This window comes from Salminus brasiliensis, chromosome 6 (assembly GCF_030463535.1).
Source record: "Salminus brasiliensis chromosome 6, fSalBra1.hap2, whole genome shotgun sequence".
In the NCBI taxonomy this organism is placed as follows: Eukaryota; Metazoa; Chordata; class Actinopteri; order Characiformes; family Bryconidae; genus Salminus; species Salminus brasiliensis.
In genome coordinates, this window is record NC_132883.1 from 14,445,130 (window position 1) to 14,472,220 (window position 27,091).

The 27,091-nt window shown below is 40.5% G+C and overlaps 1 protein-coding gene across 1 annotated transcript in view; it reads right to left on the reverse strand.

Moving 5' to 3' along the window:
* slc6a17 (solute carrier family 6 member 17) overlaps positions 1-25,972 on the reverse strand; it is a 36,081-nt gene extending 10,109 nt beyond the window's left edge. Inside the window, exons 1-10 of the mRNA XM_072681786.1 lie at positions 25,581-25,972; positions 15,850-16,243; positions 9,027-9,184; positions 6,895-7,021; positions 4,851-5,032; positions 4,437-4,547; positions 2,690-2,931; positions 1,971-2,163; positions 1,567-1,759; positions 14-173 (exon numbers count right to left, since the gene is read on the reverse strand). Coding sequence (XP_072537887.1) covers positions 14-173; positions 1,567-1,759; positions 1,971-2,163; positions 2,690-2,931; positions 4,437-4,547; positions 4,851-5,032; positions 6,895-7,021; positions 9,027-9,184; positions 15,850-16,141 — 1,658 coding nt within the window. The 5' untranslated portion in view covers positions 16,142-16,243; positions 25,581-25,972. The remainder of the gene's footprint in view (positions 1-13; positions 174-1,566; positions 1,760-1,970; positions 2,164-2,689; positions 2,932-4,436; positions 4,548-4,850; positions 5,033-6,894; positions 7,022-9,026; positions 9,185-15,849; positions 16,244-25,580) is intronic.
* Between the last annotated feature and the right edge of the window lie 1,119 nt (positions 25,973-27,091).

A 27,091-nucleotide genomic window follows, 5' to 3' on the forward strand; every position in this document is an offset into this window, starting at 1 on the left:
GCACACTGTTTACCTCTTAGTGCCATATATCCAGGCCACAGACACATTTTCCAAGATGACTACGATAGTGAGAGGCAGGCCGGCAGAGTAGTCATCAAACATGGTGACGAAATAGTTCCCAGAGCGCTGAACGAACAACAGGCCACAAAAAAAAGCCACGATACAGCAACCCACTGAGGATACACAAGGGTACAAGGTCTTTTAGGTTCTCATAAAGATGTCTAATAGTCTGTTATTGACTCAGCCAACAGTTATTCAAATACAAATACTGCCTTTCTTCTTTGGTAGTGTATTTTAATCCTGTACAAGAAATGTATATATCTATATATCTGGTGTTTCTTTAACAACTATGTGTACTGCCTTTATATCAGTCTACAACACAGATGCCCCACCGTTGTTCCTTGGGGGACAAAACTTTAAAAATTTACTTATTCAGATTAATATAAAGTATAAAAACAGGTTTGTTAAAAGGCATGCATTTTAAAAAGCAATTCAATAATACAAGAATACAGCAATTATAATATATCATAAATGGTGAATGAGAATCTATATTTTACACTCGACACTTCTGTTAAATGTTTAGAGAGAGAACATACTGTATTTTATTGTGTATGGGACTGAACAAAATAACAACAAATATTAGCAGATAAATATTAAATATTAGTTAAATATAGTAGTTAAATATTAACAGATGTTCAGATGGTATCTGAGATTGCTCAAGTGAAGGTCCCTCACCAAGCCAAACTATGAGATAAAAAAAATACAGAGAGATATAAACATGTGTCTAAGTCACTCTATTTACAATGCAGCAGCAACAGAGAGAGAGAACAGACACAGAAGGTGGAGGGGGGGCAGGGAGGACAAACAAGACTTCAGTTACCATAGCAGTAGTCCTAAAGCAATGACATGTACTGTTACTCCCCTATTTGTTAGTGTTTTTTGTAACCTTGTACAGCCTTTGATGATGGTTAAAAACATTAATATATGTATTACTGTTTCAACTAATGGCTACTGTTATTGTGGTTGTCTGCTTGTTTGTGTGAAACCTATAAAAACATTGTTTAAAAACTGTAGAGGTGTTAGATGCTTTTTGTCGGGACACAGGAAATGTCCTCACAGGACAACATAATCAAGACACAGTGCAGTCATTTAGTTTACTTACTTTTGGCTACAATGAAAATTCTGTAACATTTAAATCAATAGTACATAACACTTAACATGCATGCCTTCTATCCCCAAAAATACCAAAGTGCAGTGCAGAACAGTGCTGATAAATACTGAATAGTTAAGACAGTGAACATTTTTTGAACACAAAATTTGAGTAACTACTTTTGGTAATCATTGTGCCATTTTACTCATGTGGAATCTTCCATTTATGTTGATGCAAGTAAGTTCAATGTATTGTTTTTTTCAGTGTGCAAAATTTCTCTGAATGGGGAAAAGTATGAGGTTCCTAAGTAAACAGTGAATTTGTGAAGTATTCCAAACATTAAAGACACTAAACAGTGTTCCTCTACAGTGCTAATTACTATCCGTCCAGTCTCTGCAACGTGTGGAAGCGCTCACCAGTAAGGACCTCCTTGCGGATTTTGAAGGTGTCAAGGATGGGCGTGGTGATGCCAGTCATGGTGCCGATCATGCTACCCAGGCCCAGGTTAATCAGCATGAAAAAGAACATCACTGACCAGAATGGGGAGGCTGGGAAATGGGTCATGGCCTCTGTGAAAGCAATGAAGGCCAGACCGGTGCCCTGAACAGCCTGCAGGAGAACATGCAAGAAACATTTTAAATGGATCAAATGAATGGACAGAAAAGTATTTCAGTGAGATTTATTCCAAAACTAACCCAACAGCAAAGCTTTATTGGCAAATCTACAGTATACTCTATATTGTCCTATGTGGTGTACAAAACTGCTCAACCGACATAACCAAACCAGATGTAACCGTTCTCTCAGTGGAAAAAGAGCTTACTTTATTGAGTTCATTCTCCAGGAGACACTGTTCCAGGCCCAGCTGAGCAAAACTGTCTTCCTTTACAATTTTAATAACTTCATACATCTCTGCGTAGTCTGAAGTAGTCAGGTGGGAGAAGTTGACATGAGGAGGGATGAGATCGTGACTCAGCACATTTGAGTTCAAGAGGCCCAAAATCTTTTCTGCATTGCTATAAGGGTGGAGAGGTGAATAATATAATAGTTATTAGAGACTGCATACTACCCTGCATACTTGACATCTCAAATAATCAATTAATCAAAATGATCCACACAATCATGCATTACATACAAATATAACACTTAAATGTCTCAGAAATGGCCAAGACAAATAGCATGACAAAAATATGTAGACACTATTTCATACTATTAATTATGCACACATACAATTACTTATTTAATACCATTATACATATTGTATATTGCTGCTGTCAGGCAAAAACATTTTTTACATTTTTACAGCCTTATGTAAAATTTTGTACAGAATATTTTGTGTTCTTTACTTTTTGACATCTTTTAAATCTAATACTTTACATTGTGTAACATTGACTGATGTATGCACCAATAGAAATGCTCCAAAATCACCTGGATATGAAATCTTTGTACACTTTGCACTGCTATTTTTGAAATATGAGATTTTTGCATGACAGCGACCATATATTATACAGCATTTGAAGACTGCTTGAGAGAGCCACTCACTCAACTACGCATTTCTCATTCAAGATGTTGGCCTTGAATCCAAGCACTGCAAACACTACCAGCGTGGCTAAAATCGAGGTCAGGAAGTTGATGACGGAGACCAGCACTGCATCAAAATGGCAGTTATTGTCCCGCTTGTTGTAGCTGGAGAAAGCAATCACTCCGCCGAAACCCAGTCCCAAAGCGAAGAAAACCTGTGTGGCAGCCTCACGCCACACCTGGGGCTCCAGCATGATTTCCAACTGCCGAGATAAAAGAACTTTTAACAAACATGCAACAGAGCTGATTTACCTGCATTTCTGAACCCTGACCCAAGCATAACCCATGCATTGTCATGATACTGCAAGAAAACTTCAAGAATTTACCATCCTCAGTCGGTTTCCACTGGCGGGAATAATTTATTACTTTAAAATTAGTTCCCAGTATCTACTTATAGCCACCTACTTAATAACTCATTTATCAGGACTTGCTTAAGACCCATGCTCCTTCTTGGACATGCGTGAGTAATGAGTAATACATTTATCTCTGTATGAATGAGCATGTAACTACACTGAGTTCACCACCAGGGGGAGACAGAGGTTAAAGTGGTGTGCTGTGAGACACAGATAAGGAGGAAATTGTAAACCCTTGGAATTAGCTTCTTTTCAGAAACGCTGACTCCTAAGTACATTTTGAAGTGTTGCTTGAACTGCAGCATAATGAATCTCCTTCCCTCTCTGCTTAGAGGTGAGAAAAAAAATTAGTATGGGTTCTGTATTGTGTGTGTGTGTGTGTGTGTGTGTTTTCCTACATTTTCAGGACAATTTATTATAACTTAAGAAAAACAGACTAATTTCAGAGCAACAAAACAGTCTTGATGTTTTTGTTTTTGCTTTAAATCTGGCACCTTCAATGAGTTTTAATGGTTCAAATCAAAAAACAGAAAATAATATAAAATGCCTAGAGTCAATAAAGGATATATGGAGGTCAATGAAATCTAATCAATATTTTTTGGCAAATGGGAAAGGAGAAGGGTACATTTATGCAGTTGGGCCCTTGAGAAAGGCCCTTAACCCTTCCCTTAACCCTTGGTGCTGCAGTGATAGCTGTCCACTACTATGGGCACATGCTCACTGTGTGTGTTTGATCAATAGTGTGTATGTGTGTGTTCAGTAAATGGATAGGTTACAGCTAGAGCCAGATTGCATCTCTGTGAAAATGGTTGTCTTTGTTATATTTTAGTGACAGCATTTGTATCCTGAAAGCTACAGATTAGCACCCATGTAAACCAGCCTTTACCCAGTTTTTCTAAAAGCCTTTTGCTAATGCTAGGGCAACGATTTTCTTCTCAACTAAAGCCACAACCTTTATAATTATACATTAAAAAACAACTTAAAATACTCAATTATTCATGCTATGGATCAATGAGTACTCAGGGAACTCAACAAATCCCTACAGTTATGGAATGCAGAAAAGTCAGCATCTAAACCTGTGCTCAGTTCATTGTTCTTGTTTTTTTTTACTGTGTTTATGTTCATTTGTATTTATTCTAATGTAATATTTTGGGCCTGTTTCCCGCACAGGAATTAAAACCAAGTCATTTGAATGGAGATTTTCCATTTAAAGGAAAATAAAGTCTATGACTAAGCTTAATACATGAAATCAGCACATCGTGTTTTACAGGCAAAAGCACAGTTGCTGCTGAGATAAACAGACCTATAAATAAACCTGCATTTAAGTATCATTATAGAGTAGGCACTTTTCTTACCTTGGGGGTGAACATGTGAGCAATGCCATCCACAGCACCCTTAAGAAACATTCCACGAACCAGGAAGCAGAAGAGCACCACGTATGGGAACAGTGAGCTGAAGTACATCACCTACATAGAGGATGGTGGACATGGAAAGGCAGGTAGTAAACAGAGGCATTGAGAGGCAGGTAGAGGGCAGAACAATTGTTAAAAAGTGGATTGTATGTGCTTATTCTATTGCAATGGTGGGCAACTCCGGTCTTGGAGGCCTGGATTCTTTAGTTTTGCACTTTTCCTGCTTAAGCACAACTGATTCAACCTAACCTATTAACCGCCAGGTTTAGTAGGTCTGTTCGATTAGGGAAATCAGCAAACTGTACTTGACTCTGCCCCTTAGGCTGCCCAACCCTGGTCTATTGGGATCGTACTGACCTTGCCGGATGACTGGATGCCCTTAATGACAGCCAAACAGACAATGATCCAGGCTCCCAGCAGAGACAAAGTCATCCTCCAGTTTAGCCCCCCACTGTCTGCAATAGTGCTGGTGATGTTCAGTGTCTCACGGTACCAGAAGTACGTGGTGGCAGAGCTCTTCTCACACTCTGGCTCCACGACTGCTCAAGTAGAAAAGACAAGTAGACAAATTATACAACTCTGCTCCCTCACTGTACAGCATGTCACAGAGCTGCTGAGTTCAGCTCAAATGACAAGCAGTTATATTTGTAGTGTCTTGTAGCCTAGGATTCTCAAGTGATCAAATTCCGAATATTGTATTTCCTGGAGTATTACATATCTGACTGATTTGTCATTACTTATAATCACTGTTAAGCTTTAGAAGTCACAGGTTCTCAAATGGACCTCACTGGAACAAGTATGCTGGGTTGAATGTGGATTTGGGCTGCTCTTGAAGGCCTCAGAAAGCTCTTTGGATCTCACCATGGTAAGAACACTCACACAAGAACACTCACTTTACCAATCAAGAGTTAACCAAAAACAAACCATACTAAATGTCTGAGGCCTAAATAAAACAGGTTATTCCAAAATAGCCCTTTAATTATGTTGTAAATATCTGCAGCTGATATTTTTGATGTTGAAATTACTGCCATTTTAAGTAGGAAGTAGGAATAAAAGTGTCCTTTACTTAGTTATTTAACCTCCATCTCTCAACATTGTAAACATGAAGATAAATTGTCCATATCATCATTGTCATGCAATTCCAGCACCCTTTTATGTTGTGTATCACATGATGAACTGACCAACAGAAAGCTGTGAGAAAGTGTAAGTTCTTACATTAACGGCTGGTATGTTTTTTCAGTTACATTTTTTTGTGACTGCAAACTAGCAATTTCTTCTGATTCCTCAGTGCTCTTTTAAAGTGTCTTGGTGCCTCCAGCTGCCCACATGTGCTTCAGTTAGAGCGGCAGAGACCAGATGTGACTGCAGGGCCTACGGTCTGTCTGCATCAGTGTGAACTCCAGTCAGTCACACCATAGACACTGGCCACAGGGCATGCTGGGACAGTCTTCTGACAGCCAGGGCTGCTAGCAAAGCTGCTACTATAGGAATATAGAAGGGCTCAGTATGAGCATACAGTTTCAGCAGCAACACGTTTTGAATGTAAAATTCATAGTAATGGGCTGATGTGTAGGTGATGCCACAGCCATCCATAAGTCCTAGAAAGTATTAAAGGTAAAGGTGCACATATTTGTCACTGTACAGTGTACAGCGAAATGTGTCCTCCGCATTTAACCCATCTGGTAGTGAACACACTCACACACACACATGTGTTAGGGGCAGTGAGTACACACACACACCCAGAGCGGTGGGCAGCCAACTCCAGCGCCCGGGGAGCAGAGAGGGTAAAGGGCCTTGCTCAAGGGCCCAACAGTGGCAGCTTGCCGAGCCCGGGAATCGAACCCACAACCCTGTTATCGATATCCCGGAGCTCTAACCGCTGAGCCACCACTGCCCCTAAATTATTAGCTAAATTATTATTATTATTATGAAGCTAGATGACTAAACCGAGTTGACAGTTAGCAATTTGACTGGAGGAAACACATGCTAGCCCTCATCCTTTTAGCACTGGTGGCGCTAATGAATTCTAAGTGTGAATTAAAAAATGAATTGAAAATGAATTTAAGGTGAATAATTAAAAATATATTTAATGATTATGATATATATGGTATAACATTTATATTGCACATAACATTTAATCATCTGAACAGTTATTCAAAAGATCTCTAACCAATATTCACTGACATTATAGGCTGTTACATGAATGATTTCCAGTTTTGTAGTATGTAGTCAGATTTATGACAGCTTTATCAGGCTGCTCTCAAAATCATAGAAAAACACTGCATTTCAAACTGTAGTTTATTTAGCACACTACAAACGCAAACCATCCAGGTCAGCTATTTATATCTGCGACAAGAAGCTACTGAAGAATTTGTCATTTTTGGATTTGCAGCACACTCACTGGCTTGGCTTCCATTTCTCCTGATGGGGCACTCGCTCCAGGGCAGAGGATACTGGAACGACTGGAAGAAGTAGAAGATGCTCCAGCCTATGATCACATTATAGTAGAGACCCACAAAGCCACACACCTATAGAGAGAGACAGAGAGAGCAAACGAGATACAGAGTGCAAATGAGAGATGACAACAACTAACTAAAGCTTGTGTTATTTTGTTCATGAGCATAACCAAGAATCTAGAGTAGACAGTCAACTGAACAGACAACTAGTGAAAACATGGGGGTAGTTGTGGCCTAGTACGGAGTGGCAGGAAGTGGAAGTAGGGTGGGGGTGAAGGAACAGCACTTTCTCTTAAAGGTTATTATATAAGTGGGCTTGGTTTGATCCCTGGGAGTGGGGGAGTGAAGGAACAGTGTGTTTTTCTGCTCCCTCAAGGCATCCCCTAATTGCTCAGTGGGTGCTGAGGTGCTGCCCACTGCTCTAGATGTGTGTTCTCACTGCCCTATTCTAGGTATGTCCCAATCAAGATCTTTTGCCCCTGATCGAATCTGAGTCTCTTAGTGCTGAGTATCAGCCAATCCAATTTGATTTTTGTGTTTGTATAAATAATAAAACAGTCACACAGTTTAGATAAGATGAGCTGCTGATTAATATGTTCAGTAAAAGTACTTTACTATTAGCAACAGTTTCTAAAATGAGACTTTCTGGACTGATATATTTAGTTTAGTCGACTACTGATGTGAAATAGTGAGGTGAGTGCGGTGTGCGGTTTTCTTACCTCCTCTTCGGTAAAACAAAGTATTGTAACTGGATTGCGACTAAAATAGCCAATCCCAGATCCATTTAAATATGTCTGGATCGGCCTTCCCCAACTACTCATTTGCACGTGTTCACTGCTACGTGGGTTACACAGACTGAATTCTGTTGTACTGCTGTGCAATGCCTGTAAAGTGCATTTCTAATTCTTAAGAATGACTGAAATGTAAAGTATATTCCTATGCATTTGCTTTCCTGCTTGCAACACATTAGACCACTGTCCACTTTTTCAGCAGTGATATTAAATAACTATTGGCTTATTTGTGTGGTTAAGGGTCATACTGCTGAATGTCCACATATTTAAACAGAAATCTGGACTTCTTACTGCCAGAGACTCCAGGCCACACAAGCAAATGGCTTCTAGCTACGTCACAAGTTCACAGTCGGAAGAGTTTGTGAATTATTAAAGCACATTCAGCTCTCTCTCTCTCACTCTCTCTCTCTCTCTGGCCTGTGCTGCTTTCTCTTTGTGGGTATTAATAGCAGCTCTCCTCACCGCAGAACAGTTTCAGACTGATTTCCTACCCTTAAATACTGATGGGGCCTTCAAAAAAGAGCCGTCCTTCACCCACATGTTAAATTAGACCCATTTTGGGTCAAGATAGCTCCGCTGGAAGAATAGTCACTGTGCTTCCACGACAAGTCAGTGGCAGCTTCATTTACTTTTGTCCAGACGTCTTAAACAAATTACTTAAAAAAAACACTGTGCTGATACAGGGGAGGTTTAGATTGCCGGTCAGTTTTGTAATGAGTCAGGAGGACAGTAGATGCTGGATTAGCATGGAGAGGCCACAGGAACTCATTAAAATGTATGGTTCCTTCACATCATTTAGCTTGCCATCTCAACTTAATATTACAATTTAGTAGATAATCAGTCAATGCTGTGCAGCCAGTTCTGATGTGCAGTCACACTAGAAGATGATAACATTATGCTGAATGTAATGGGCTGGGACAGTTCTTCTACACTGACCCCTTTTCAGCATTACATTAATGTCCAGACCAGGAAATCCAGATGCATCTGTCAGTCAGGGCTGACATCAGGTATATATGCAGTAGGCATGATGATGTGCTGAATAAATTAGCCTTTAGGAGGTTTGGTGTAGCTTCTTCTTCAGCTGCAGCTCAGGGGGCTTGTCCAGCCTACTTTAGTGCTCCTCAAATCCAGACACAATCCAGACACCATGATCTACTTTTAGAAATGTCTTTTTTTAGGCAGTTGTTTTTTATCAAACAAAAAAGGCCAATCTTAGTCTGACTGTCAGTCAAGACTTCATTAATTCCATTCTCATACAACTTTATCCACTTTATCCATTCACTCACCATTAAGCTGGACACGCCTATGCCACCCAGTCGAGGGGACACATAGTTCCAGACCCCAATGCTCCCCCTGCGGATCCTCTGACCCACAGCCAGCTCCAGAAAGAAAAGTGGGATGCCAATGAGGAGAAGCAGGATGAAGTATGGAACGAGATACGCACCTGAATGAAAAAGAAAACACCATTTATAGACACAAAGTGTGATAAACTCAGCAATCAGTACAACAAGACGTCATCTCCAAACTGCTAGTTTATGGACAGTTTTAGCATAGGGCTAACCACATCACCACAATCAACTGACATCTGTTGTCTTACCTTTTACCTGGGATAGGCTAGTATCATAAGCAAACTCATGGTTTTAACTGTTATGCAGGTAATATTCATATGTATGTACAGTATATTGCACCTTTAATCCATTTTCACAATTTCTGCCAAGAGGTGTTTGGAGTCCAGAAATTCCATCTTTAGTTTTGCACTGAAACAGGACATCTCAAATAGACTTGCTTATGTGGCTTATAGCTTATAGTAAGCTATACTGTTACCCACACAAAAGGTCTGGCTTAATAATTGCTGCTAGTACTGTTTTTACCTAGGCAGGTTTTGTCTATTTGCACAGATAACAGTAATTCCAACAATGTGAGAAACCACATAAACAAGAGATAAATAATAAATAAATAGTTATTATGATTGCTATACTATTATCTGACTAATCATAATTCTTTCTATCTTGTCCTGCAGTTTTAAACACTGATTCATCCGTGATTTTGCCCCTAAGAATGAAATGAGTGCACATTTATGTCACCACGTTACACATATACTAGTAACACCCAACCAACCACATGGGCACCCACTTGGCAACACCCTAGTAACAACCTAAGACAGCACCTATCAACCACTAAACAACTACTTAGCAATCACATAGCAAACCACCTGGAATGCCACAGCAACCACCGGTTTTATTATAGCAAACACCTAGCAACACGATAGCAAATTCCTAACAATTGCATAGCTGTCCAATAGCAACCTAGCAAAAAACATTTTTACCCTAGTGACTGCCTAGCAACTGCCAGAACCAATTAAGAAAACTAGAATAGTGTGAACCAATTAAGCTGTGCAACCATTCTGTATTTTCCTCAGGAGAGGCACTTTTAAGTTTATTATATAGCATATACATATATATTATATTATGTAGATTTTACATATGACAGCTAATCCCCTAAACACAAACATGTTCATGGTAAAGGACTTTAAATAAGCCGTGCTCTGAAGTTAATAGTGTTGTTACACGTCATACAGGCTGCTTTACGTCTTGATAAATCACATTATGGCAGAGTTGGCAGTGAAATACTATTATAGAAAGTGTATGTATTCATAAATCCTCATGTGTTTACATATAGTCATTAACAACACGTACACACTTATTCATTCATAAACAGATTAATAAGTGGATTTATGTAAAAACCATGTACATCTGCAGAAATATATGGTGAAATAACAGTCAAAATCATTTAAAATAGCAGTTCCCCAGAACATTATCCATGCTTCTAAAACTGCACGCCATCATCGGGAGAATGACAATGCCATCTGTGGCTAAGAGTCCAAGAGGGCTTTTGCTGGCAGCATCATGCAATCAAGGGAGTACTAAGTAACAGGTGGGATTCAGCCATGTTAGGTTTAGATTAGATAAGCCACTAAAAATAAATAAATAAATAAATAAAATAAACAAAGTAGTTCTGTAGTGTAATTATATTTACAGAAATAATATTGAAGGAATGATTCTTAGTAATTTTTGCAGTGCTTATTTTCAGGCAGGCATGCCCTTACCTACATTAGACTTCATAGCAAAATTAAAGAAGCAAATCTGACTTGCCTGACCAACTATGCACAGGCAAAGGTTACAACTGTGTTTTTAGATTAGATTAGATTTTTAGATAATTAAATCTTACCATTTAATTATCATTAAATCACTCTGAAATTCTTCTAACATCAAAACAAGACCAAGAAACATGTGCAGATTTATTTGTCAATGAATGTACCTTGCTGAATCATCTAATGACAACCCATGCCCCATTGAGCACGAGTGAGCAGACAGAGCCTAACAGGACACAATGGAATAGTAAATCATGACTCGCAGGCCTGACGTCAAGCAGCACCATGGTGACGGAGATTTCAGCCTGAGATGGCCGACTACACCTTGATCCTCCTTTTCACAAGCATCCGTTTGAAGTCAAAGAGCACTCTCGAAATAACAGCTCAGTGGTCCGGGGCTTATGTTACGCCAACCACTATTCTAGCCTTCCATGAGCTTATGAATGTAATTAGAGCCGAGGCTGATCACAGAGTGTGGCTCTTTGATGGGCTTTGATTTATATAAATAAATAAATAAATAAATAAATAAATAAAAGCTTTTTGCCATCAGTCTGATTGTGATGCTTTCTTGCTGTTGGGTGACACACTGTTCCTCTGTTGGAGCTTTTCGTCAGGGAGTTATTTATGCTGGACGGTAATGAAAGGAAAATTGCAGGTCTTGCTTAGAACAGAGGACAGAGGAAGAAGGAGCTAGAAAAGGATGGAGTGCGTGAGAAAGAGACAAAGAGGTGGCAGCAAGGGACGGCAGGCAAAGAAAACAAGGCCCACTGGGATGACAAAGGGAAGAGACATCTCCATGGCTTCCAGACAAGCCGTGGCTTGAGATGACAGAACGCGCAAGGTACTCACATTGGAACATCCTTCGAGTTGCTAATTATTAGGTTCCTGAGCTACAGTCCAAAAAGTTCTAGTCAAGCGAGGTGGAGCATTTAGATCTTTGAAGAATGGAATGCATTCAAAACAAGTAAAAACGTGACCTCTGTGATTTTAAACGTGGCATGATAGTTGGCTGTAGCATCTCCCAAACATGGTCATTGGGGTGTTTTTTGTACATAACCACTACAAGGTTTACTGGAAATGGTGTGAAATGCAGCAATGTATCACTGTGGTACTTCATGATCCTTTATTAGGGCTTTGCTTTGGCAAGAACCTGGTGATATGACATCATGAATAGGAATGTCCCAATCTGACCCGATTTACTCAGTATTGGGGGTGATCCAGGCATTTTTAATCAAAATTGGGTATCAGCTTTTAAAGTTTTGATCCACTTCTGATTCATAGGTTTGCTGTAGCAGAGTGACATTCATTTACATTTACATTTACATTTACGGCATTTAGCAGACGCTCTTATCCAGAGCGACTTACAAAGTGCTTTGCTATTTACCCAAGAAAAGCCTTAGCTAGTTAGAATAGACTAATAATACAAAAGATACCTCCAAGCTTAGACATTACTAAACACAACACAATAAGGCGACCATAGAACTATTCGTCCAAGTACTCTCTGAAGAGGTGGGTCTTCAGTCTGCGTTTGAAGACAGCGAGCGACTCGGCCGTTCGGACATCCAGGGGCAGCTCGTTCCACCACTTTGGTGCCAGGACAGAAAAAAGCCTGGACGCTTGTCTTCCGCGGATTTTGAGGGATGGTGGGTCGAGCCGAGCCGTACTTGAAGCTCGAAGGGCTCTTGGTGCGGATCGGCTTTTGACCATTGCCATCAGATACGGAGGGGCTGGTCCGTTCTTGGCTTTGTAGGCCAGCGTCAGGGTTTTAAATCTGATGCGGGCAGCTACAGGAAGCCATTCGGCCTCCTTTATGCGCCACTAATAGACACGATCCTCAGCAGCTGCAGATGAACTGACATTATTTCAGTGAACAAAACAAAACTTTAGAGCTTTATTTTAACTGAGCTTAATTTAAGGTGTGGTGACGTTACCAGTTAGCAGCCAGAACAAGGCATAAGGTGGCGTCTAATTCTAACACTCCATTCCACCTTAAAAACTTCTGCATTATTTACCTGAAACAAAACATTTGGGGAAAAGGAACCGGCTCACAGAGCAGCAATTAAAATGGACATGCTCTGTTCTACCAACTGGGAGCTGAATGGTTAGGTAGGTCAGTCAGACTGGCTTGTAAGATATTAAACACTACAGAGCTTAAAACAATCATTTAAAAAGCTGCTACCAAACAAAGTAGATGTAGTTGAGAATGTCTGATCATAGAAACTGTTACTAAAAACGTGATCTTACTGTTGTTTAATAGTGTGTATTAGCACATCTTACCTAAGTTGTGGGTCTGTATAGAATTATATAGGATTAACTTGTTATCCAACAGTCAGTCAGATCAGATTGGCAGTAAAAAACCTTAATTGGGACATCCCTAATCATCAAATTTCAAGAAAACTGTCATAGTAGAAAAAAACACACCACCATATCAAAAGTGTGTAAAAGAAAAGTTTACCTTCTATACAATCAGAACAGTGGAATCTGAAGACAGTACAACACTGTTATTCAATGACGGGATTTTTTGAGAATTGATGCAGTATTGTATATTGAAACACATATTGATATTTTCTAACATCCCTATGGTTTATATGAAACCAGACTGTGTGCCCTCAACCATTCAAATCACATCTGAATTCAACATGCTAGATCAGAGTGTCATGATCATGACAGCCCATGACCATGTCAGAAGCCGATGCTGTCAGTGAAGAACAACAACGTATGTCTCTAATAAGCATAGAAACATCAACACTGGTTGAACGAAGGCATATTCCTGTTGTCTGATGCTGAATAAAAACAGGGCCTGGTATTGTAGTGGTGCCTGGGCTGTCTTCCTGGAACAGGTCTCATTCTCATCCAAGAATGTCTGAGCATTACAGAGTATCTGAACATCACTGCTGACCAAGTTCTTCATTTCATAGTTAACGTTTGTCCACACATTTACAGGCAACATACTCTATTGAGTATTGCGTTCACAACAAGACTCAACACAATCGTTTTCTCATGGAACAACATTCATTCACAATGATTCTCGTATCTTGTAGAATCCACAGACAAATTCTTGCTGTCCTCAAAGCCAAAGGAGATGCTACTAGAACGGTGCACCTAACAATCTTGCAACTTAATGTATAAATGCAATCATAGGAATTAAATAACGCCTAAATAACCTTCAATTTAGGAAGCTTCATTCAAACAAAAAAAATCATCCAGAGACCGAAAATAAGGCATCACTGCAAGATGGATTCTGCTTCTGCTTAGGAAGACAAAGACCAGAAGTACAACTGTCCAATTCAGAGTATCTGTCAACTCAGGTAAAATGTAGTATCACTGTATGGGCCAGATTGCTGTTGTACTGTATTAGGAGTGCATGCTGTTTACTACACCAGGTTTTAACATAGAATTCACAATGCATAGACAGACAAAGCAACCAGGGACAGGATTCTCAAAGGTTTATGTAGGTTACTAACAACAGTCTTATGACCCACTTGGCCTAAGACGGCTTTGGGACCTTTCTAGTCACTCATTCTCAAAAGAAGCATTGGGCATCTTAAACCTAAAGGGAAAGTGATGTGTCAGCTGTTCTGCTCTCTACCAATAAAAGAAGTGTTCCAGTATGCATGATATTTCACTGCCCTCAGACTAGTGTAAACACTGGCAGGAACAGATATTTCCATACAATTTCATTCAACAGTTTCATACAATACTTAATACATGCTTTCATTGCCACAATTTACCCATCTTCTGATGGACACTTTCAGTATGACGATGCACTATGTTACAAAAAGACAACTTAAAAAAAGGTTTTATTAACAATTGAAAGGAATGTTTCCAACATTTTGTGGAATCCACACCACTAAGAAGTGAAGCTGTTCTGAGATCAATGAGTGGTGCACCCAGTATTAATATAGCGTCCCTAATAAAGTGCTTGGTGAGAATATGATTTAGAGGACTTTACAGTGATGAGTGTCAGTAAGAGTCTTCTCTTCATGTCATACTGTTGAAAGATGACTATCTCCTAATTTTTATCCTGGTATCACTTTTCTAAAGGGGTCCTAATTGGCCGACAACGTGACAATATGGTGCCCGACAGTTATGACAAAGGCTCGGAGGATGAGACGGTCCTGCTCAGATTTCTCACAGTCTTCAATATTTTGAGAATCCAGCCCCAGAGAGATGACAGCTAGAAATATAATGGGGTAAGAGAGGGTATAATAAAGATTAAAGATTAAACCCTGCTCCCCTAGCCTGCACATTCAGCCGCTTTAAATAACTACGCAAAACCGTCAGCTTAGTACTTTCAACACACAAGAACTACAGAGTTCAAAAAGCATTTTATAAATTGCTACATAAGGCTACAGAGCTAAGTATACAGAGCTACATAGAGCTTAATTTGGTGGTTAATGAATCATACACAGCAAGAAATATGTCTAATATCAGATCACTTCTGAATGTTTACTCAATAATCTTATTAGCTCCATTACATTTTGCCAAACACTCTTAAAAATTAAGCTGCCAAAAAGGGTGCTTTGGAAAACCACTTTCTTAAACCTTTCAATGAATTCAATCCTCTAAAGAACAAATGAGATGTGATAGTTCAGTTTAACGTTCTACAAAAATGTAAACGTTCAAGTTAAGTTTTAGGAACAATTTAAGAACCTTTATTTTTAACAGTAAGAGAAGCAAATGTTTGCTTTTACATCATGTGTCATTGTCATGACATTGACTACAGCAGGGGTGGGCAATTCTGGTCCTGGAGGGCCGTATTCCTGCACAGTTTTTTTGCTTTTCCTGCTTAAACACACCTGATTCAACTCACCCGTTAACTGCCAGGTTTAGTAGGCTTGTTAGAGCAGAGAAATCAGCAAACTGTGCTGGACTCCGGCCCCTGTTGCCCACCCCTGGACTAGAACGTTATTGAAACTCTGTCACTAAACATAAAACCAAGGCTGCTAAAACCTTACCTCCTCCGTTCTTCTGGCACAAGTAGGGAAAACGCCAAACGTTGCCCAGACCCACTGAGAAGCCCACCTGGGCCAAGATGTACTCCAGCTTGCTGTTCCAGGCTGGCCGTCCGTCCTCCAGATCTGGGGAGATGCCTGGCTGCTTGCCTATTGGCTGCGGGCCTCCTCCGGCCATGCTCATCTGACTGCTCTTGTAGTCCATGGGGGCCTCCAGGGCCAGCAGATCGGCAACAGACTCTGTGACATGCTCATTGCTGTGCTCGCGTTGGGTCACTTTACTGCTTTTGGGCATGGCTGCACTGGACTTGTGTCGGCCCCAACAGATGAAGGTTAGAAACGAGAGCGGGACAAGATGGTGGACGCGCTAGCCTCCACTCTGGCACAAGAAATGCAGCTGTATAGGGTCATAAAACAGGAATGAAGAGATTAGACATGACATGAATAAAACACTACATGAAATGCATGGATTCAGTGAGCTGTCCCAACCCACCCAAAGCCAATGTGATAAGCACCACCCTGTGATTAATGCTGCTGTCATGAAGCAAATTGTAAGCCTCTAGCAGGGAAACAGTTTCCATTAGTTTGACATAAGAATGATCTGCTAACCATGTTTCTTTTACGGCTCATGTCTTTACAAGCTTATCTACTAAGAAAGATAACAGTAGTTAGTCAATAGAATTCATTTGCTGAGGAAGTTCTACACATGCGTCTTTAGCTCTGCATTGCGCTGCAGCTGCTAGTTCTAAAAGCTGAGTCGTATGGCTAGGAATGACTAGGCAATTACGCCTCTGAAAGGGGAGAGTGCTCGTCTGAAAGATTCAGACCAAGTTCACAGCAGTTACATTCTGCACATGCTAAAATCAGCAGGAGCTTTTCGAAAATCCTGAAATTCCAGAGGATGATGAACAGTAGCTCCTTCCAGCAGGGAGCTGGTTTATCCCTTCTTAAGTCGAGGAGGTTTGGGCAAGCCACTGGCTAAGAGGCAGCTATTCTCCCACTGACCTACTGAACTACCTTTACAAAGAGCAAAATGTAAAAAACCTGTACTGTAAATGTGAATGGTTTACTCTTGTAAATACAGGGTTCCATAAAATTATACTATAAAAGAAAATTAACTACAGTTCTTAAAAATGTATGTATCCTTAAAAAAAATCATGCATTAAAAAGGTTCTTTGGAGAATCAGGAGTGATAATTCTAAAGTACTGCTCTAAAGTACTGCCCCGTGTCATACCAGTATTTGATTTTTAGGAGAATGTAGAATTTTAGACAATGAGAAAAAATATTTTTAATAATTTATAAGAATTCAGATTTTCTTTTCATATTTTGATTTCTGCTACACATACCCGGATTAGAATTAATGATTAGAATAATGCAAAGAAGGGTTGAAGGAACATCTACACAAGCTTGACATCTAAATAAGCTGAATGAAGATGAAAATAGAATACAGAGGATAAACTCCACAATAGAGATAAACTAAAGGTTTTGCCAAAGCTCTCATAGTCCCTTGACTTAAACAGCACTGAAATAAACCCTATGGACAGACCCCAACAGAGGCGTGCATATATTAGACAGAGAATCTCACAGCACAACTAGAAACAGAATGGTTGAATTTCACCAAATAGAAACGGAAAGACTCTTGTGCTGGGTTTACACCAGTTCCAATGACTTCCCAATAAAATCAGCTAAGTTTGTAGTCTTGGCTGATGCAGATTGTTATGTGGACATTGTGAATAAACAATAAGTGAGCTCTGTCCAGCTCCAAACCGGAAGCAACAAAACTACTGCACAAACCTCTCTGGCGGGTACATGAGTAATGAAGGAGCTGAGAAGGTGTTAGGGATACAATAATAGGGAATAGGGAAATAATCTCAAACACTGCAAGATTCTCAGTCTTTACAAAATCATAGTCTGTGACATTGTTTACTTTTTGCACTGTATATACAAACATCCATACCTATAAACATTTGCATATATTCATCACTCAAACTAAATATTTTAATGCATCTTTTAATGTGAATACTGTATATCATTAGGCATCAAATCCTTGTAATATCAGTCAAATCTAAACCATCCAGAATATTTATAAGCTGATACCGATATCGTCTGTTTTTTTCCATGGACATTCTTAAGTTAAGTGCAAATGTTACAATGTTGATATTTTTGCAGTGTGTTTTGGCATTTGTTCCTTGCAGAAGAATGAAGAATTGATGAAACGGGCAATTTTCTCCTTCTTTAGTGTCTGTACTTGACATTCCAATAACAAGCCGAATGTGGCCAGTCTCACATAAGGAGGCTCTTCATATCACAGACAGAGTCATGTTTGATCAATGAAGGTCAGAGGACTGCTAAGAATGTCGGCGTTGCTAGGCAATGCCCACCCTGCACTCTCTACATCCTCACATGAACATACCAAACAACCTAGCATGATTAGAGTCCCCCCCCAGGCACATTATGCGGATAAACGATCTCCCACCCACACTCTACAACAGAAGTCCTCTTAAGGACAGACATGCACACTCTTAGTAGCACATCCAACACAAGCTATTTTATTATCAACTTTTTTATCCAATTTTACACCATCTGATAAATGCTGTTTATAAGTGTTTGGGAACACCATAGAGAACTAATAACTCAAACTGAAGTCAAGCAGCGTCTTGCAGCGTACTTTAGTGTGTAAATGAAAGGAATGACAGCTGATAAGTCAACCAATTACCCCTTAAAGCAACATTTATGCAAGGTGATATATTTTGATTTTCAAAAAAGTGGACACTGGGGACAATTAGGAAATTAGGAAATTGTGGCCAAGGGGCTTCAAGAAGTCCTACGTTGTACGGTCATAGTACTAGTGTATCTGTAAGAGGATAGGAGCAGTTAAATACCTCTAAAATCATAGAACTATGTTTATTTCTGACTGGTGAGAAGCAGTCAGAGAAGCAATTTACACCAGACTGTGGAAGCAAATGCTGATGTGAAATCAGTGCGAAGGCCCAGACATATTACATAATTAAGAATTCCCAGCCAGACGCATCGTTCACATGTCCGGAAAAAAAGGGGACGTATGATCACCCTGTGTTACCTTAAAATAAAAATCATGCTTTTAAAATATTTTTTAAAGTACAATGACTTGTAATAGGGAGAATGGCATATTTGTCATTGCCACTCTGGGCCCAGAAGACTGCTACCACACTATGTAACTTTGGTGGAGCGCAGACAAGACCTCTCAAAGGCTGTGTGTAACATTCTCATATAAATTGACAGGCTTCTTTCATGGTTCAGTATCCTCAAGCATTTCATGTACCACTTGTCCATAAGAGGGAGTTTAAAGCTTTGTTTGTATTTACAACTGTGGTGTAAAAGCGAATTACACTCCACAACTATAGCAAAAATATACATTTTCACACAACGCTGCTTTAAATTTAGTTTACTTCCTGAAGCTCACTTTTTTACCTTTGTGTGGCTTTAGGCACCAAATTCAGTAATACTGAATATCTCTAATAACCACACTGCTTTCAATACTGTGCCTTTATTACTGCCCAGTATTGCGCAACATTCAGAAAGAAACCCAGGCTGAAACACTTCTTAGAACTTAAGCGTGAATGGTGTGGAGCTCAATCGCTGTAGGCCTGAACAAGCTGATATAATGTATGTAAATCTGTTGTTTTTTGTGACGAACAGTGATTTCAAAACAGCTTAGTTTCACATATATGTGGACATATTTGGACTGTGCGAACTGGCGAGTGAAAGGTATGTTTTGAAACTGTTTACATACAATAATAAACTCTTTTATTGAAAAAAGTGAGCAAATTGAGTTTTTCATTATATGGCCCCTTTAAGACTCACTACAATGAATGGCTCAAAACAAAAAAACATACATCTGATTTAAATACATGCATCACCGCTTCCACATGGATAGAATATCCACAATTTCATCTTTTAGCAATAACTGTGTTGATTTATTTTGATTCACGTTAGGTATGCATTTGATTCAATTCAGTGCACTGTGTGTTCTAGGATCTACTGTGCAGCTGCTATCATACACAGTTACAAGAGTGAAGAACAGACATCTGGACCAGCCGATGGGCCTTAAGAGTTGGAGGATTAAAACAGTAATAACATGCATGAATTTGACCCAAATTTCATGCTGGCAGTCTTATTTGCTCTCACAGTAGGCTGAAAAAAATGCCAGTTTGAATTTACGTGATTCAAATGTGTAAAGTGGTTGCAAATGAATATTAATGTGTGACATCAGTGCAATTCTCTCCAAAACAATGTACGAGGAAAGTGTCAGATTCAGACAAAATCAGTCTGGTGTATGCAGGCTGGCCATAAGATATTTAGCACATTCTAATCACCGTGCTCTACTGTCAGTACCCTAGCTATAATTTATAAAGGTTCCCAGCAAAGAACCATTTAGAAATGGGACCTGTCAGCAGAGAACTAGAAGAGCATTGTGGTCGAAACTCAGCAACTCAAGTCTTTTTTCACTGCAGCAATGGAAGAATTTTAGCATTCAGCAAGGAGAAGCAGTGCACTGTAAACAGAGTCAGCCTTATTTAAGAACCGCAAAGCATTAAAGGTGGAAATGGCAATAAGAAACAGAGCAAATGCAAAAGCTGGTTAGCTGAGTAAGTGTAGGCTATTAAGGCCGCTAGAACACTGAAATTGATCACATCTACCGACCAGCTTGCACATGTACTAAAAGCCCTTCTTAGCACTGCCAACAAGAAGCGTTAGCAAGAGGCGTTCTATATATAGTACCAGAAATGAGTCTAGGAAGAGAGGACCCATTTTGATGTCATATGCAACCATTTTCAGGGTTTTTAATACAACATTTTCTTCAGCATAGAACCGAACCACGTGCATCCGAAAAGAACCGATTAAACATATAAACTGATTCTATAGGTAGTCATGTTTCTACATATAACCATAGCCTTTACTAAGGAACCCTTAAAAGTGCTTTTCTAAAGAGTAAGTAAAGGCAAGTGTATTATTGTCCCACACCATGCTCCCAGAGAATGCAGCTAGCCAGGTTTCTACTGGAGGAGAAGGCTTTCAGACATTCAGGCACTGTTCTTCTATGAGCACACTGAGACTCTCAGCAAAACGCAGCCACACCACAAGAAATCGGTTCTTTGGCTGATCATACACTCACCACGCACTTTATTTTCAACACATGTACACCTACTCATCCATGCAATTATCCAATCACCATCTGTCAGCAGCGTAAAGCACAGAATCATGCAGATATTGGCCAGAAGCTTTAGGTGATGTTCCCGTCAACCGAAGCAGAAAAGCATCTCAGAATGCATAACACATCAAACCTTGAGGCAGATGGGCTACAACAGCAGAAAACCATCTCAGGTTCTGTCAGCCAAGAACAGAAAGCTGAGGCTGCAGAGGCAACGGGATCACCAAACCGGACAGCTGAAGACTGGAAAGCATATAGCCTGGTCTGATGAATCTCAACTACTGCTGATGCACACAGATGGCAGGGTCAGAGTTTGCCACCCACATCATGAGTCCATGGACCCAACCTGCCTTGTTGTCAACAGTGCAGGCTGGTGGAAGTGGTGCAATAATGCTAGGAATGCTTTCTTGGCAGATTTAGGGTATTGTTACTGACAATGCATTCTTTCAAGGTCACAAATTACTCATCTTTTAATAGATACTTCCATGCATCGTGTCACAAGGCAAAAGCCATTGCAGATGGTTTCATGAACATGACAATGATTCAGAGCTCTTCAGTGGCCTTCCAAGTGCAGTAGGCTGCACAATATTAGAAAAATAATTAATTGCAATATATATATATATATATATATATATATATATATATATATATATATATATATACTGATATAAAAACTTTACACCAGATTTGACCAGAAGTCAGTGATTTAACACGTCATGATATTAATAATGCCCTCTGTATATTAGATTGGAGTAATATAAACTCTAAATTTGGTAGATGTAATCTGCTTATGAGAACAATGCAAAATTTCCTTGTGCATTAAGCAATTTATAGCATGACATATGACTTAATATGGCGTGCAGGACACTGTACGTTCTGCGATGTGGCTACTATGCATGTGCACATTGCGATGACAATGCAGAGACGATATATCGAGCAACCCTACCTCCCAGTCACCAGAATCCATTAGAACACCTTTTGGGATCTGGTAGAAAGGGAGATTCACAGCATGAAAAAATGTCTCACTCTGCAAGATGCCATCAGACCAGACCAGAATCCTAAAGAAATGTTTCCAGTGTCTGTCCAGAACTGAGACTGTTTTGAGAGCAAAAGGATGTCCTATCTTATATCGTTCACAGTGAGTGTGTCTTCTCTGTAATGAAAAACGTCTAGTAGATGTTTAGTTTAAACAACCTTGTAAATGGTTCTACATATCACCAATAGTTATATATAGAACCTTTAACCTGTGTAACACATGAACATTAGGTAGAAGATCTTATAGACTTAGGTTTTGTATAAAACCCGTTCTTTAAAGAACCATTCACTGAAAAGCTATTTAGGGAACCAAAAGTGGGTCTATGGCATTGCTTTTAGAAACAATTTTAGACACCTGTATGTGTAACAGTGTGGGAAGGATGTCTGTTACATTGAAATAGAAAATGGTATGGAAAAAAGACTCTACAGGGCATTTATGCTTTTCGGATTAATTGACTAACGACTGCGGTGACATTTTCAAACTGTAAAGACACTACATCTGTGCCTCAGCTGGTACAACTAGCTCTCACCTGGCTGTGACTGTCTCCAGAGGCAAAGAAACAAAAAAACAGCCTGCTGATCTAACACATTACGTTCAAATCGTCAGTTGTAGAGGGGACTGCTCCAGTTTATCTCAAAGGGTTGCTAGGCAATAGGCCTCGATGAAATTCTCACTTTCCATGCTTCATGTGAACCTCTGCTTTCTCTCTTCCACCCGTTGCACTTTGATTGACAGTTCCTGGAAAAACAGAACAAATATACTGCATGGAGAGGAGACTCAGAGCTCAAAGGGAAAGGATTCAACCCCCCAAAAACACAGATGAAGTAGCATACAAAAGGTGACCTCTGTTTCTTTCTATCAGACCAATGACCAGGCGTGCACATGCACAAGTCCGCATACATAAATGTACCTAGACGATAACAGATAGTGACACTGCTTATGCCTTAAAGAATTCTATTCTGGGTCCACTGTCTTTGTCCTAAAGCCGTTTCCTTTGTACGCTTTGAACTTTCCACCTTTGCCAGAAGCAGGAGCACGTCACTTCCAGATTCATTCAAAGGAATCAGGTATATGCAAAGTACATAGGCTTTGTCAGGTGTAGAGCTAAAGTGGAGCATAAGAGTGACTCATGCATCCACGTCTATTGGCTATTAGAGCTGCCTAATGGCACATTGATCAGATGGTGAGGGTTTTATGCCGTAATTTCTCTGCATTTACGTGAGCAATAGATTTTGGCCTGGGGCACCCTCTGTCCACAGAATCAAACAAGGTTTCTCAGTAGGACTCTTGAAAACAGGTGCTGAAATGGATTCTTCAGATGGACGCCATAAAAGATCCACTTTTGGTTAAATATTTCAATGGATGTTCCTTTAAAAAAAAGTTTTTGGAGATCGGTGGAGTGAGAAGAACCTGTCTAAAGCCGAAATGTAAAGGTTCTCCGTCAATTTAAGGACTACAGATTTTGCTAAATTTCTGCAATGTAAACAGTGTGGAGTCATTTGAAGTGGTTTAATGTACCAGTGAAACATACAGTGTTGGGAAACAGAAGTCTGAAGTATTTACTGCCTCTAAAAGCTACATCATGGAAAAGGATTACGTGAAAGAGTTGCACTGATACCGGAAACACATTTTTACAGTAGTTTAAAGCAAGATCTTCAGTGTTACCACTATTGTACTATTATCACAATTATCTACAACTCAAATGATAGACAGGACAAGTGTAGAAGCATTAGAACTAAAACAGGTGTAGAAGCATCAGAACTGGTACAGGTGTAGAAGCATCAGAACTGGTACAGGTGTAGAAGCATTAGAACTAAAACAGGTGTAGAAGCATCAGAACTGGTACAGGTGTAGAAGCATCAGAACTGGTACAGGTGTAGAAGCATCAGAACTGGAACAGGTGTAGAAGCATTAGAACTAAAACAGGTGTAGAAGCATCAGACCTGGTACAGGTGTAGAAGCATCAGAACTGGAACAGGTGTAGAAGCATTAGAACTAAAACAGGTGTAGAAGCATCAGAACTGGTACAGGTGTAGAAGCATCAGAACTGGAACAGGTGTAGAAGCATTAGAACTAAAACAGGTGTAGAAGCATCAGAACTGGTACAGGTGTAGAAGCATCAGAACTGGAACAGGTGTAGAAGCATCAGAACTGGAACAGGTGTAGAAGCATCAGAACTGGTACAGGTGTAGAAGCATCAGAACTGGAACAGGTGTAGAAGCATCAGAACTGGAACAGGTGTAGAAGCATCAGAACAGGAACAGGTGTAGAAGCATCAGAACTGGAACAAGTGTAGAAGCATTAGAACTGGAACAGGTGTAGAAGCATCAGAACTGGAACAGGTGTAGAAGCATTAGAACTGGTACAGGTGTAGAAGCATTAGAACTGGAACAGGAGTAGGAACATCAGAATTAAAACAGGTGTAGAAGCATTAGAACTGGAACAGGTGTAGAAGCATCAGAACTGGAACAAGTGTAGAAGCATTAGAACTGGAACAGGTGTAGAAGCATTAGAACTGGAACAGGTGTAGAAGCATTAGAACTGGAACAGGTGTAGAAGCATTAGAACTGGAACAGGTGTAGAACCATCAGAACTGGAACAGGTGTAGAAGCATCAGAACTGGAACAGGTGTAGAAGCATTAGAACTGGAACAGGTGTAGAAGCATCAGAACTGGAACAGGTCTAGAAGCATTAGAACTGGAACAGGTGTAGAAGCATTAGAACTGGAACAGGTGTAGAACCATCAGAACTGGAACAGGTGTAGAAGCATCAGAACTGGAACAGGTGTAAAATCATCAGAATTAAAATAGGTGTAGAAGCATCAGAACTGGAACACTATTCTTATCAAACTGTGGGCTGAGCTGTGGATGCTCTCCACTGCAGTGATGGAAAAAGGCGTCACACACCCAGCGCGCCTCACGTTCGCCTTTCTGACCCTTTACCACAAGCAGCAGATGCGCAGGTTTGTTTGGAAACACGAACACGTGGTGCGCGCGGGGCTTAAACAGCACCGTCACGGCCATGGTAAGACGCGCGCAGCATCCTCAAGGTCAAACAAGTGGGTCGCGTTTCCACCCTAAAACTGGTACGTCAGGGAAAGGGGGTGGGGAGCCCACCCGAGCACGCCATCACGTATCGACAAGGATATGCCTGTGAATTACTACACGATTTAGTATGGAGGGCAGAAACTACACGGGTGGGATTTTAAAATGAGGTGCGCGGACGCCGTATGAGCCACAAATAAACGCAAAGGAGTGGAAATAATCACAAAAGCCTGCCTCACCCCCTCCAAAAGTTAAAAGACAGCCTTCCTCTATTGTGTTACAGTGCACTGCATGAAAACAGCAGATTACAGCCCCAGTCATGCAACTGTTCGACGGGGCAGGTGAGAAAACTAGTGGGAAAATCTACTACCTCATTAAGCCGCGCATCATTCCCATCAAACAGTCCCATTCATGCACTAACCGCACACGTCACGTGAGAAAAAACCGCTGGAAATCACTCACCTCACTGTCAGCGCGAGATGACCGTCAGATTGGACGAAGCCTTGCGCTATATCTCACGCGCACCGTCTCTAAACGTCCTCTCAACCTTACGAAAATGTCTCCTCTCTGATGCGCTGGTCGTTTCCACTGCTCGGTCAGTGCTGGAGATGGAGCTGTCAAACAGTGCGCAGCGCGCGAGCCTGACTCCTGACGCAAAGCCCCCGCGGGAGCCGATAGCGCCTCGTTAGCCGCCCCCAAAAATAGTAGCACTAGCTAACTTCCAGCACCGAGCCGGGGGTCATACGCGGCAGGAGGGTCTCGCAGCCAGCTCTGGGATTCACCCTCCAGCGGTACAGCAAACACAATTTTATCGCAGCCACTTCTTCTTTCCTCTAATGGCGATTGGTGGAGAGCAAATTAGCGAATTAGCCTACTATAGGTGCGCGTGAGTCACCAACGCGCTCCTACGTCAGCATGCGCGTAACCTGGGCAACGCGGGAAAATTCTGATGAAATACCCATTCAGGTTACAACGGGATGCTAAGCTAACTTTAACCTCTTTAAATATTTACTTAAATAATATTTAAAAATGACCTTTTATACTTAAAAAATTCATATAATAGTTATTATTCACACTAGCTGACTAAACTTGAACGTGAATTGTGTGAAAGGGCTCTTTTTGAAATTACAAATGTAGTGTTGAAATGTAGCTAACACTGAGCTCTTCTAACACCAACAGTGTTCATTTAAACCTGGTCAATTTGATGTGTACAAACCGCGAAGCCGCGAAGCCTTGAAGCGTCTGCTGAGACCCTCACACAGTTTTTAAAGCTGTAGCTAACTCGCTGCACCACTCAGAGGAGCGGGAGTAGGCTATGTGTCTCCAAGTCTTCACAGACTATCTCATCACGTCCGGAGAGGAGTCAGACTGTGTCTGCCTCATTTTTCTTCCTGACAGGTCTAGCGAATTTATTCTGCCCTTGACTTTATTCAGTCCATCTCGACAATAGCGCAGTCAGAATTGAGATGGATAGCATTACAGCTCCACTATCTTAGGTAATACATTCAGAGTCTCACTGTGTTAAAAGCCATGATTTTTAGGTTTAGGTTTCTTGTCATAGGTTACCGCTCTGGTAAAAGTATGCCAAATGATGAGTATTTTAAATGATGATGATGATGATGCCGTCTGCAGGCTATAATAGGAGGCCTGGCTGACATGATGTGTGTGTGTGGGGGGGAGATCAAACAGTCCTAGATCAAATATATCAGAAAAGAGAACAACAAACAGGATTTGGCTCATGTGGTGATAGTGATTGAAAGGCACTGTGCATTTGTGTGTGAGAGGTGTGTGCGTGTGTGTGTTTTATGAGTGTGTGTTTAGATGTCATACCCCCTGGGTTGGGAGATCAGTACTGAGGCACAGCTGTTCAACTGTAGCTGCTGTGGAGACCCTGGAAAAACAAACAGGTAGGGACACTTCCCGTCCACCGTTTGGATTTATTCTGCTATTTTTGGATGGTTTATTCAGCTAAA